This window comes from Chlamydotis macqueenii, chromosome 2, assembly GCF_036417535.1.
Source record: "Chlamydotis macqueenii isolate bChlMac1 chromosome 2, bChlMac1.mat, whole genome shotgun sequence".
NCBI lineage: Eukaryota > Metazoa > Chordata > Aves > Otidiformes > Otididae > Chlamydotis > Chlamydotis macqueenii.
In genome coordinates this window covers 74,930,419-74,943,431 of record NC_141557.1, presented here as the reverse complement: position 1 = coordinate 74,943,431, position 13,013 = coordinate 74,930,419, and the positions used below count along the sequence as shown (strand labels likewise).

General features: G+C 40.1%; 1 protein-coding gene across 4 annotated transcripts; it reads left to right on the top strand.

Moving 5' to 3' along the window:
- The first annotated feature begins 2,030 nt into the window (after window positions 1–2,030).
- Window positions 2,031–8,632, top strand: LOC104477966 (ovalbumin-related protein X). Of its 4 annotated transcripts, none has more exons than XM_086740309.1 (7): window positions 2,031–2,305; window positions 2,972–3,037; window positions 4,236–4,364; window positions 5,148–5,265; window positions 6,017–6,159; window positions 6,478–6,633; window positions 8,231–8,632. In XM_086740309.1, exons 1-7 carry the CDS (start codon window positions 2,138–2,140, stop codon window positions 8,630–8,632), a joined length of 1,182 nt encoding a protein of 393 aa, XP_086596435.1. In that variant the 5' UTR covers window positions 2,031–2,137. The 4 variants fall into 4 exon arrangements, with proteins under 4 accessions (XP_086596435.1, XP_010116498.2, XP_086596437.1 ...); XM_010118196.2 differs by having other exon boundaries at window positions 2,126–2,305; window positions 2,972–3,022; XM_086740311.1 differs by having other exon boundaries at window positions 2,138–2,305; window positions 2,972–3,022; window positions 5,148–5,270; window positions 6,022–6,159.
- Window positions 8,633–13,013: the final 4,381 nt, after the last annotated feature.

Sequence of the window (13,013 nt, the reverse complement as noted above, 5' to 3'; positions counted from 1 at the left end):
GAGTTGTTACATACTTATTAGACCTTCAGCAGTTAGCCCAGTATCCACTTTTCCGTTCACTCTTGGTGGGAGTTCTCTGCTACAGTGCTTTCTGCACTTAACAGTGCCTTGTAGATAAGAAGAGAACCAGCTAGGTTTTCAGAGACTGATGCACTTTTTTGTGCTCCCTGGTAATTCCAGACTCTTTCCTCAGCTATATCTGTGGATGCTCACTAATAATGAACAGTGGTGGGAGCCATTTGCTCACTCCTAGGTCACTGCACTATGACAAGGTCTTATTTTCCTGTAATATTTTGGGATCTTTAGTGTCACTTGACTGTGAGAATCACCTGATCTGATGTTACAGCTAGGTTTATTAAAAATGTATTAAGTTTCGCTAGATATGTTTGTAACACTGATTTTCCTCAGGTTTTTTTTGCATTTGTTTTTCATGTGACTTTAGTTACCCAATATGACCTAATCACATTACTGTGTAAATTCAGAAGAACTATGGGAAACATAGTTTTAGACTGGAACTCCAATTGCTTTGGTATAGCCTTATCAATTACAGCAAAAGCTTGAATAATTCATTTTTAAAATTAGATTTTGCTTCAGTAAAGAAATGTTGACTTGCTGCCAGTAAAGTAACAGTCTAAGGTCCGTCTACTCAATGTTTCAAAGTGCAATGAATCAAAAAGTTGTGATGAAAGGTCACTCAAAAGATGACTTCCTGAAGGCTGACAGTGGGAGTGTCTCAAATGGTACAATATATAGCACCAAGAGCTCAGAGAATCTGTTTAGGTTCAGCTGGCAAGCTGGGTTAATACATGCCTCTCTGAAGTTTGTTGGGTAAGTATTTCTCCAAGTAAAATATGATTTCTAATTTGTATTCTTTAATTTGGAAAAAAAAAAGATATTATGTTTAAGAGTTCTAAGGTAAGTATAAGACAGATATGTAAAAAGACAGCATATACAGTAATTTTACATTGCCTTATCAATATACCTTACACTGTTTGACTGTCAAATAATTTTAGGTGTGCAAAATCTGAGTGTTTGTACACCATAGCTTTGAGTAGAAATACCTCTTTTTTTTTTTTTTTTTAAATCTGGTGTCACATTAAAACTGTTATTTTATAATTTTAATAATTTTTTTGGGGAATAAAGGCATTTCTCTTTTCTGTCTCACTCTCTGGAGAACACAGGTGAGGTGCAGTATGATGATTCATAGGTTGTGTGGCGGCACAGTCATTAGAGCCAGATGCCTCTCAGGTCACATAATCAACCACACCTGCTCCAAACTATGGATACGCTGCTATTCCTCCAACTTCAACTGGCTTAGAGGTGCAAGAAGAGTACGCAACTTTCTTGGTCTCAGATTCAAAAGAGAGAATGCCTGAAGACTTCAATGAATATCCTTAACATGTTACATTCATTTGCATGTACAGGGCTTGCACCTGACTGAATGAATGCAGCTCTACGCTTTTCCAAGCTGTACTGCCAAACCCCATATTTATGATATATATGCTTGTGCTTTTTCTCAACAAAAAAGCATAAGCAGAGACTAAATGTCTGAAATGGGGCTACAGCAAAGAAACGCCCCCCCCTCCCCCCAAATCTATAGTTTAGCATCTAAACTACAGGAGAGCAACCTCCCAATTTGTGGGTGGCTGTACTAAGGAACAGTAAGAAGTGCACTAAGAGCATAGTGACTTGTTTACAGTTGATTTAGAGATTCAGAGCATGGTCCAGTGCAGCCACAGAAGAAATGAAATATGAAGTTTTCATTATCTCAAACATCATTCAGAATCCTCTAGATAGCCATAGGGAAACTCACACATTCAGTGTTATATTTATCATATTGAAGCATGTATGAAACTGCCTAATTCCTAAAAGGCAAGCACAAGATAATATCTTGACGAAGAGCTAGTATCTTGCTGAAAGAAAACAAATACACATTCACAGATAAATGGGTCAGGAGTTACAATATTTCTAATGATCACAGAATTTGTAAGCTTCACATCGTTAGTTGGTTTAGCACCACAAAACCAGCAATGAACTACAAGTTTCTGGGCTATTGATAGTACTTTTTAAAATAAATGCTACATATTACCACTATACAGTCATATTTCTCTTTGCTTCAGACAACACAGATTTTGCAATGGGCTCCATCAGTGCAGCAAATGCAGAATTTTCTTTTGATGTATTCAAAGAGCTGAAAGTCCACCATGCCAATGACAACATCTTCTACTCCCCCCTGACCATCATTGCAGCCTTGGCCATGGTTTATTTGGGAGCAAGAGGTAACACTGAGTACCAGATGGAGAAGGTAAGTTACGTAAATGTATACAAACTCTTTTTGATCCTGTTCAACACAGGTTGAACAGATTATCTATTTACATCTTCAGGACATTCTCCAGTTGAGGGAAGAGAGTCACACAACCACATTTGGCACTGGATTCAAACCTGCCTAGAAAAAGAATGGCATTCCAGACTATGAAGTTTGGATTTGGAGCTGAGTTTTCATTTACCATTGCTTTTCTCTACAAAGGGTTAGAACAGCCTTTAGTTTCCATTAAGAAAGAGCAGTCTTGAAGAATGGTTAAGGCAGATCTCATGCTTCAGCTTATATTGTCTCACAGACCTGATTCATTCCAGGTGGAAAGGACAAATTGTAATATACAAAAGACAAAACATTCAGAAAAAAAAGAGTGACAGTGAGGTTGTAGCTGGCTTATAGACTGAATACCATTAACTGGAAAAGAAGGGATATAAGCTTAGGATCATAGTCACAAATTTTCAGTGTGGCACATGCAGTAAATAAACTGATTTAAAGCTCACATGAAATTTCAGTTCATCTGAAATAATGAAATTTTAGTTCATCTATATGCTAATCAGACCTGGTTAGTCCAAACCTATAGTTTCAACACAAACATCAATGACTCTCCATGGACTTCATGCACTTAATCTCTTCTATTGCTACTTTCAATTGCAGGTTCTTCACTTTGACAAAATTGCAGGATTTGGAGGAACTACTCAGACCAAGGTACAAAAATCTAAGGTACATTTATTTCTCTTTCACATTTTTCTCCAGAGAACAGACTGTTCTAACTGTGCTTCAAGTAGGTTCAACACTTTCCCAAACCTTTGTTAATGCTCTTATTTTGAGAGATGTAAGTTTAAAAAAAAAACAAAAAAAAAACAGAAAAAGAAGATAAGCTGCACATGTTGCACAAGAACAAGTGATAGGACAGAACAGGATGCTTTTGGGACCAGACTACCTTCTTGTGTAGGTGAGCATCTGCACACCTGCAAGTGCACCTGGAGCCAGGGTACAGCAGTCAGACTGGCAGCTGAGACTGCAAAGTGGGCAGGAAGATGCTTCAGCAGAAAAAAGAGCAGAAGCCTCAAAGGCTAGAAAGTAACCACACTCTTCCAAAAGCTATGGGGACTAGTGCTACCCCAAGAGCACTAAGAGGGCTCCCAGTACCTTGATACCATCCGTGTACTTTCCCCCATGTTAATCTGCTGCCTCTGTAAAGATAACACAAGCCATGCTCCCTGGTCTGTACCCATCCACTTAGGATCCACAAGCACAAGGTGGTACTTGCAAAGAACAAGAAGACTTTTTTTTTTTTAAGTAAAGACAAATAAAGGTAATATCAATTAGAGCATTTAGTGGCTGGTTAAGCATTTAGAAAGGAGGAGTTCCAGCTGCTGTTAACATTGTGGACTTTTCTTACACACTCTTCGCCTGTGTCACCTGAGACACTATTCCTGGGGGATTAGACAGTTGATCCATTTTTTCCACTATATTATGAGACACTTCTTGACTCCCTCATCATCTAGCACTCTTCTCCCATTTGCAGCTTCAGCATAAGGCTGCCACAAAAAATGAAACACAAGCTGGGAACTAGAGGCTCTACATCTGTGACAACTAGCCCATTGCAATCATTGACACTTGAATTTTTCTTTTTTGTTACCTCACTCCTGTGCCATATGATTTGAGATTCATCACTGAAGTTTTCTGCTTGCTGTCACCTAGAATGAGTGTCATCATATGCTATGAATTAATGGTACATTATTAGCTGCTTATATTGAACATCCCTCCCATGGGGCGTTTAGACTGTAGCACATTTTCATTTGCAAATGTCCAAAGACTGTGTGTTTTCCCATGTTATTTGTGCCTTATAAATAATTCTATTTCTAGCAAAATAAGCTAACAGATATACCTTTTTATCTTCTTATCAACAATTCAGTGTGGCAAGTCAGTGAATATCCACGTACTGTTTAAAGAACTTCTGTCTGATATCACTGCACCAAAAGCCAATCATTCAGTTCACATTGCCAACAGACTGTATGCTGAAAAGACATGTCCAATCCTACCGGTGAGTGGTGCATCAGAATGATTTCTTGCTAGACCCTGTAAAAACCTGTAGTCCAGGAGGACTGGCCAAAGTAGGTGATCTGTTAATCCAGTGGTCCCCACTTCTACAGCTTTTCCCTTTGCCACAGTTCTGACAATAGCCAGAATTAAAGTAATTCCAGGCAAAAAGATGGCCCTATTAAAAAATGAATGGAGTAATAATAAAAACTATTTGGTAATGTAATTTCCCCCTCTCCACTTGCTCCCCTAAAGTCTTTTCACTTTAATAGGTCGTTTGGGTTTTTTTTCAGGAAAAAATTTGACTTCAGCATATTTCTTCACTTGAAAACCGCACCTCAAAAACAACTTTTGAAAGTGTCAAAATCTTTCATTTGTCATTTTCAAAACAAATCATGCATTATTCTAAATAAAGAAAACTTCTTATCTTTAAAAATGTGGAAAAATACTTTTTTTTTTTTTAAAAAGGAATGGACGTAACGATAATAAAACACACCCAAATGAACCCGAAACAATGGTTTTGGATCAGACTTTCTTCAATAAAATATTTAAACACTTCTAATATATACTCTTAAATGTTCAGTTAGTAAAAATGTCAGATATGAAAATGTCATGGATCAGAATAATTTTTTCTGGCCCAGTTTTAGCAGGTTCTTCCAGAAAGCAAGAAATGAGAACAGCCTGACCATGGCATCACTATAGAAATCCTTTTAGCCATATTTTATTTCACCTTCATACTGTTTTAAAAAAATGTCTAGTTTAGCGACTGTAATTTCTGTCTTTATAGATCTACTTAAAATGTGTGAAGAAACTGTACAGAGCAGGTCTGGAAATGGTCAGCTTCAAAACAGCACCAGATCAAGCCAGACGGCTCATTAATTCCTGGGTGGAAAGTCAGACAAACGGTAAGGTCAGACAAGATTTTGAAATATACTTCCCTCTTGCAATGGCGTTTGAACTACTTCTGGGAAGACTAAACATTAGAGGAGAAATGTCCTCCTCCCATATGCATTACTGGATATTTCCTGTGGAAAGAGATGATCCTATTGCACCTGCGTGGCAGTGACAGTTTGTTTTAAACATATCTAGGAAAAGCAGAGGTGCCAGGATATGCACACTTTTAGTGTATGGAGAGTTTAACTCATGGCAAGTTAGTCCCAGCTTCTCTAGAATATTCGCATAATTTTACAAGGATGTGCTGAATGGATAAGAAATGAGCTTCCAGAGGATAAGGTAATGCACGCATTAGGCTGAGAGTGGGAAAGGAATAACTCAGGAGCTTGTGTACATTTATTGTGCTGAGGTGGGAGGAAAAATAACAGTAAAGTGTGAGAAAGAAGCACAGTGAGAAACAGAAAATCTATATCTCTGCTTCCCTCTCTTGTTCCTTCTTTTCTATATATTTTTTTTTTCCCAAGCACTGGTTAGAAATATTCCCCAGGATGTATACCAATCTTGAATATATCTATCTTCTTGCGGAAATGTCTGGCTGGGTGCCAGTCATACTGTATTATATCATCCTCATCAACTTAAATTCCACATGCAGGCCTCTGAAGAAGAGGAAGTAGAATCCAGCAGCAGCATGTCAATTGACCTCTAAAATGCAAGACCACTGCTATGAAACTTACCACTCTCTGCCTTGCTTCTTCCTTAAAGGACAGATTCAAGATTTCCTTGAACCAGGCTCTGTTGGTCTCGATACTATGCTGGTCCTTGTGAACGCCATTTACTTCAAAGGGATATGGAAGACACCATTTAAAGAAGAAGACACTCGGGAAGTGCCCTTCAATGTGACAGAGGTAGGGGGGCACAGACACAGCTTCTGGCCAGGAAGCCAGGCTTCTGGCTTGTACGGCCAGTGGGCTGGGTGTTACACATACAGCATGCTGTGGTCATTGGCCGAGGGATTTCACTGGGCCCCTCGCTGTCAGGTTTGCAAGAGCTATGTCTGACCAGAGCACGCTAGCAGATAAGAGAGGAAAACAGAAACACAGCTCTTCTTCAAAGGCAACATGCTTGAACATTGAGCTCTGTCACTTTCAAAGGGGTCGTCCACATGCCTGCCTAAAGAAAAAATTACTCCCTGGTCACGTTGTCTCATGTTTCTGTTTGTGCAGCAAGAAAGCAGACCTGTTCAAATGATGCATCAGAACAGCACCTTCAAAGTGGCAGTGGTGGCTGCAGAGAAAATGAAGATCCTGGAGCTCCCGTATGCCAGCGGAGAGCTGAGCATGCTGGTGCTGTTGCCTGATGATGTTTCCGGCCTGGAGCAGGTATGGCCCTGGCAGGGGAAGCAGAAGAGTTACCACTTCAGTGGGACTTGGCTACTGTCAGACCTTTTGCTGTTCATTTACACCCCAGCTGCCCACACCACAGCTGTGCTGGGCAGGCAGGGAAGCTCAAAAAGTCCCCAGGTGCTACCAGGTGCTCAGGCAGAGACTGGTCTTTTAGGAGAGCCCTGGGCTCAGTCTAATCAAATGAAGGTAAAGGAGCCTACTGCTGCTGTGGCCCTGCAGAAGAGGATGTATGTATGGACAGATATACTCTTTTTCATTGAGAGGTAATTTCACCCCCTCCTCCATATGAACTGTTGAGGAAATGTTGCTAAAGCTGATGAGAATTAGGCGTTCTTTGCAGGAATCACTAAGAATTTTTGTTAACAAAACCTTCATTAAACATCATAAATGGACTGCCATCAAAAATTGATCTGATTATGTCATCGTGGAATGAAAATCAAGGTTAGATAAAGCATATTCTTATTAAAGTAATCTTGATTTTGTAATGGTGAAACTGATCAAGCTAAACTGACGGATGAAAAACACTTCATCAGTTAAGACTTCAGAGAGTGTTAAATGCAGAGATGGAAAGGAAATGCATAGAACATATTTGGAAATTACACATCAAATAAAGAAAACAGAAGAGACCTGGGTCTGATGGGATGAACATCAACAGTAGAAAGAATCCATGAACATACAAGGACAGAAAACGAGGTCAGCATAGAAAGTAAAAGAATATATTTTGAGTCAATTTTTGCCAGATGCAGGAAAAACTGGTAAAAAATGGTTTTGTCCTTTAAAGAGAAAAAAAAGTGGGAGCAGTATGCACTGAGGTAAAAACATAAATATAATCTACTGACTGTGCAAAATTAAATGAAACTATTGCCTTGGTCTTGGAAAAAATTAAGATAAACAACTGAGTAAAGACAGAATGCAAAGAGGAGCAAAGAGGAAATAAAAATGGACAGATGCAAGGGAGAAACAAAACTGGAAGCCTTAATTTGCTTCAGTCAGGTGGACTGGTTTACCTTCATGCAGAATTTCCGGAAGACGTAGCAAAAAAATCTGAATTCCAATGTAAATAATTTAAAATATAGTTATCAAGGTATTATCAATTTACCTATCTGTACTCAAGAAAGGGAAAAAGGGATGCAAACTGCACTATATAATACATTATTATTATTTCAGCAATTTTAGGGAATTATATTATAAAGTAGAGTTATTAAAGATGTAGAAGATTTTGCATTTGTTAGGTAGCATCAACTATAGGTAAATTTTCATGACATTTTTTTTGCAGTCTCTTTCCAAGCTGACTTATTTGCTAGGCTGTAAAATTGTTATGCCTTTTGAGACGCAAAGTTAGTTGGACACAAGGGGATGTGCCAGGTGGGTAAGAAATTGAATAAAAGGATAGTGACACAGGCAGTACTGGAGAGGCAAATAAAAAACTACAAGAAGGATGTTGATAAGATGCATTTCAGGGAGCATTCTGGTTTGGTTTGGTTTTTTTTTTATGATAACCTTGACTAAAATGAATGGCAGGAAGAAGTTGTATTTGCATCCCAAGCATTTAATTCCCTGCCTCTCTTTGCAGCTTGAGAACAGTATCAGCTTTGAAAAACTTACGGAGTGGACCAGTCCCAATATGATGGAAAGGAAGAGAGTGAAAGTGTACCTTCCGCGCATGAAGATAGAGGAAAAATATAACCTCACAAATGTCTTAATGGCCTTGGGTATGACTGATCTATTCAGCCCTTCGGCCAATCTGTCTGGCATCTCTTCATCAGAGAGCCTGACGATATCTGAGGCCATCCATGAGGCATACATGGAAATCAATGAAGAGGGCACCGAGATGGCAGGTGCAGGGGATGTGATTGGAGACGTCAAAGATTCCTCTGAGTTTGAAGAGTTTAGGGCTGACCATCCTTTCCTTTTCTTGATCAAACACAATCCCACCAACAGCATCCTCTTCTTTGGTAGATATTGTTCCCCCTAAAGAAAGAAAGAGTTGGAAATAATGCTTGCCTTCCCCTCAAAAACAGACCCCCTTTACTGTAACATTGTAGTATAATTTCATCTCTTCAATATTTTCTGGAAGTGGACAGCCTAACCTAAGAAATGCTCATTTGGGAAACTTCTATAGCAAAGACATACCTGCAGGTGAGGTAACAGCAGCAAGCATGTTTTCCTCTTTCCCTTCTCACACTGGTTTCAGGATTGCTTGAGCTCAGGAAAGACTGAGCCAACAGAGAACAGAGGCACCCATCAGCCAGGAAGGGCCCAAGTGATTTTCACTTGAGGAACAAGTTGCAGGCATGACTCTAAATCTTTGGGAGTCCGTTACACAGAAAGCCATGGGCTGCACTCATCCCATTCCCTGGTAGCATCCTGCTGACAAACAAATGTTCCTGAAACACAGGCTTTAAGATCCCCACTTTGGAGGAGACACTTGTGAATAAGATTCTGCTATGCAGGTTATTGACTGGTGCCAATATAAATTTTAATTTTTTTCACTTAGCTGTTTGGAAATGGTGTACATGTCCACTATCAACAGAGTTGTCCTCTCACCATGAGTTCCTCCCCTAATTTTGAACTTCTTGCAGAGGTTCTCTAAAATAATAGAGAGTCTCCCTTCCACTTCAGGGACCACAAAGAGATCTAACTTTGTGTAGGCGCAGTCATGCCTTCTCACAAAGTATAGATTCAAAGCCTGAAACATGGATATCTGGATGATCCAGATGCTCCAGAACTCAGCGAGAACTGCCAGGCAAAATAGCTTGTCTCAATTCTTGTTTTAAACATTGGAAGACACTTGAAATTTGAGAGCATTTTGATTTTTGTGAAAAATCCTGCAAGTGGTATTAAAGAATCTGATTTCTCCATGGGAGTTTTGTGAAAAATCACAGCTTTCAAAAAAATCCCTATCTCTGCTGAGCTAGCAATTAAACTTCTATTAGTCCCTGGCAAGCCCTAAGGTGAAGCTCAAAACTCGAGTAAATTATTCTTCCATAAATGCAACTGGGCTTCTTTGTTTCTGTGATAATTCAAGGCTGCTTCTCTTGTTTTAAGAAATATAGGAGAATCCTAATATTCTCTGCCTTTTTCTTCCTATGTGTCCACTGCTGTCTGTGAATATGGATATATTGCCTCTACACTATGTCCTGTTTTCATTCTAATCATACATTAATGATTTTGATGCATATAATTGCTTTGTTTTGTTAATATAATAAAAGAAAATCACAAATTCTTGTAATGAGAATTACATTAATTTTCTGGACCACAAACCCTAAAAATACCATTACATTTCTAACTATTGTGAGTAAAAGGGGATTCAGTACAAAATCCTATTTTTAGAATGAATAAAGCGTGTAGATATGAAGTTTCCTAGGCATTTATGAAATGCATAAATGCACACATCTAGAGTTTGATTCCTCTCTGTATTACAGATTACCAAGAAATAGGCCAATAGAATATTAATTTATTATTATGTATTTTTCAATACAATTTCAATGGGTATTAAAGATGCACTGACAACTAGTCTAGTAAACAGTTCAAGGAACAACTATTCCAGCAGCTCTGCCATTTTAGATGATGAAATAATACAAAATCATATAACTCAAAAGGCATAAGAAAGACTAAGTAGATTGAGAATTATTAGGCAAAGCATTTCTCCATTGACAGTCTTGAGAGGAGGAACTCTGTTGTTAATATTGGCTATTTCTGCTTTAGCACATAGTGTGGTATGATAAAAGCAGATCTGTAGAGGAAAGCAGCTGGTGCCACAGGTCTGATATCCACATTATTTGAATATCATCAGGATATTTGTGATACAGACTCAGCTATTTTTCAGTGCTAGAACCAGCTATTTCACCAAGTATACTTTAATTTTCATTCTTTAGAAATTAAAGCAGTGATATGAACAGTTCCAAGAGATGTGAAATTTCAACATCTTGAGGTTTATCATAAGCAGTTTATTCACCTTTTGCATCTTCTGTAGTCAGAAGCAGTTGACTGCAGCAGCCAGGACACTTAAACAATAAGATGACTTGAAAAGAGTTATATTTGCAAACTAGCCTTCCTACCATTATTAAACTGGAAAGTGCTTTAAGTACAAAGACATGCCTCAGTGACCAATGTTTTTTCCTGAATGACAATAAAGGTCAAAATGAAGGAACAGGAACAGGAAAAAAGCAAAGGAGCAAGCAAGTGCAAAGCTTTCCCTTTCTCAAAATGGAAAAGAGGAGGCAGCAAAAAGTGGAAATTCAGCAATACTGAATCAAAAAAGAAGTACCAATGGCTAAGACCTGGCCCTGCCACCACAGACCAGGTAGGAGGCACAACATACAAAGGGCAGTGAAAAAGTATTGCCCATGACGGGGGTGGCAGACTTGGCTGGTGGGATGATGAAAGACTGCTGTGGTCTCCGAGATCTCTAAAACCCTGGGGAGATTTGGAAGAAGCAGCCCTTCCTGTGTCCCATAGAGAAGGAGTTTGTGGTTAAGCCTCTCTGTCCCCTCACCCATGGCGCATGCACGCAGTAGAAAGCTGCAGGTGTTTCAGGAGCATGGCTGGACCCTGTGCTCTGCCTTGAGCACCTCTGCACTTTCACCTGGCAGGTTTCATGTCCCAGGCACGGTTCTGGCTCTCACGTCAATTGGCAGCTGAGTGTATTCGCTTTAAAAAAAAAGCAAATTTTGTGAAAATTTTAACAATATTAAAATGCTCCAAATTTTTTTTTTATTTGAAAAAAGACCAAGATAAATAAACCTTGAAAATCTCCTTGTTGCTACTGGCATTTTTGCTGTAACTTTCCAAAAGTTTCTGGCATTTTTGTTTTCTGAAGAATTGAGACCCTGTTTCTCTGACAGACTTCTGTGCAGCATCAGACAGAAGGCTTGGCAGGTAACACATGGGAGGCAAGACAACGTCTGAAACCTTCTGTATGTCTTGGTGCAACTAACACACATCCAGAAAGCACAGAGGTCCAAGGGCCTCCCAGTATGAGGAAATGTTGCTCCTCATACAACACGGAAACAGTACCCCTCTGTGGGACTTGCCATACACTCCCATTCCAAGTCCCTCATCTGCACCGTGGTACTTTCTTTGCACATTAACATGCAATAACTCTGCTGTCTCCATCTCCCTTGACGTCTTCCTCTACATATAACACAACATTAGAGAACAGCTGGGATTGGAAGTGACCTCTGCCAATGGTCTGTTCCAAGCTCCCTCTTTCAAGCAAAGTCAGCTACAGCAGGTTGCTTGGGACCATCCTGCTGGGTTTTGAATATTTCGAAGGACAGAGATTCCCCAGCCTCTTTGAGCAACTCAGCTTTACCTTCCTCTCCATAACCAAATGTATTTTCTTATATTTAAATTAAATTTATGCTATTTCAAGTTGTGCCCATTCCCTCTTGCGTGTTCACTGGAGAAAGTCTTGCTCCATCTTCTTTTCACCCTCCCATCAAGTTATGCACACAGATAAGATCCCTCCAGCACTTTCTCCTCTCCAGGGTAACAAGTCCCATCCCTCTGAGCCTCTTCTCTCATGACAGATACTTTAATCACTTCATCATCTTTGTGGCTGTCCTCTGGTCCTGCTCCAGTACATCCACATCTTTTTTGTACCGGAAAGCCCGGAGCTGGACACAGTGCTCCAGCTGTGGTTCTACTAGTGCGGAGCAGAGGGGAAGGATAACCTCCCTCTACCTGCTGGTAATGCTTTTTCTAAAGCAGCTCATGATGCTGTTGACTTTCTTTGCTACAAGGACTCACAGTCAGCTCATTGTCCACCAGGACCCCCAGTTCTTTTCTGCAAAGCTGACTTGATGGCGTGGAGCTTTGTGCAGTGACATTTCTCTTTCTCTCCTTCTCTGCAGCAGTCTTTTCCTGAGGGGGAGGCAGGAAACATGCCAGGAATATTATTAAGAATCTCAGTAGTCAGAAGAGAGCAAGGCTTCATGGAAGGATGCCTGTGTTGAAACAAACAAAAAGATTAGTTTATCCTATTTTGTGTAAAAGAAAAATGCTATTTTTCCTGGGAGCATGTGCCAAGATAATTGGCATGCTGGGCAGCCTTCTAGTGAGCGGTGGGAGGTAAAGCGACAGGCAGCGTGACATGAGCAGTGCTAGTCACAGGCTGCCACAAACAGTCTTCTCTGTGGGGAGGGACCCTGCTAACTAAGCTCCCATATGGCATAGCCATTAAACCAGTTGTAGCAATGCCAGTGGACACCTGTCCTGCACCATGTGCATGCCGGGTGTAAGGGCCTGGTTACCATGCTGCCTCCTTAGGACCCAGCGAGGTAAGACCATCCGCAGCTTCGTGCTGGCTGCTGGGTGATCCCAGGGACTTGAGGCATGAGCAAGGGACTTTA

Coding starts and splice junctions, on each gene's coding strand:
- LOC104477966 (XM_086740309.1), top strand. CDS start 2,138: ATGGGCTCCATCAGTGCAGCAAATGCAGAATTTTCTTTTGATGTATTC. Junction 3,038..4,235: donor CCAAGGTACAAAAATCTAAG/GTACATTTATTT, acceptor TCAACAATTCAG/TGTGGCAAGTCAGTGAATAT. Junction 6,160..6,477: donor TGCCCTTCAATGTGACAGAG/GTAGGGGGGCAC, acceptor CTGTTTGTGCAG/CAAGAAAGCAGACCTGTTCA.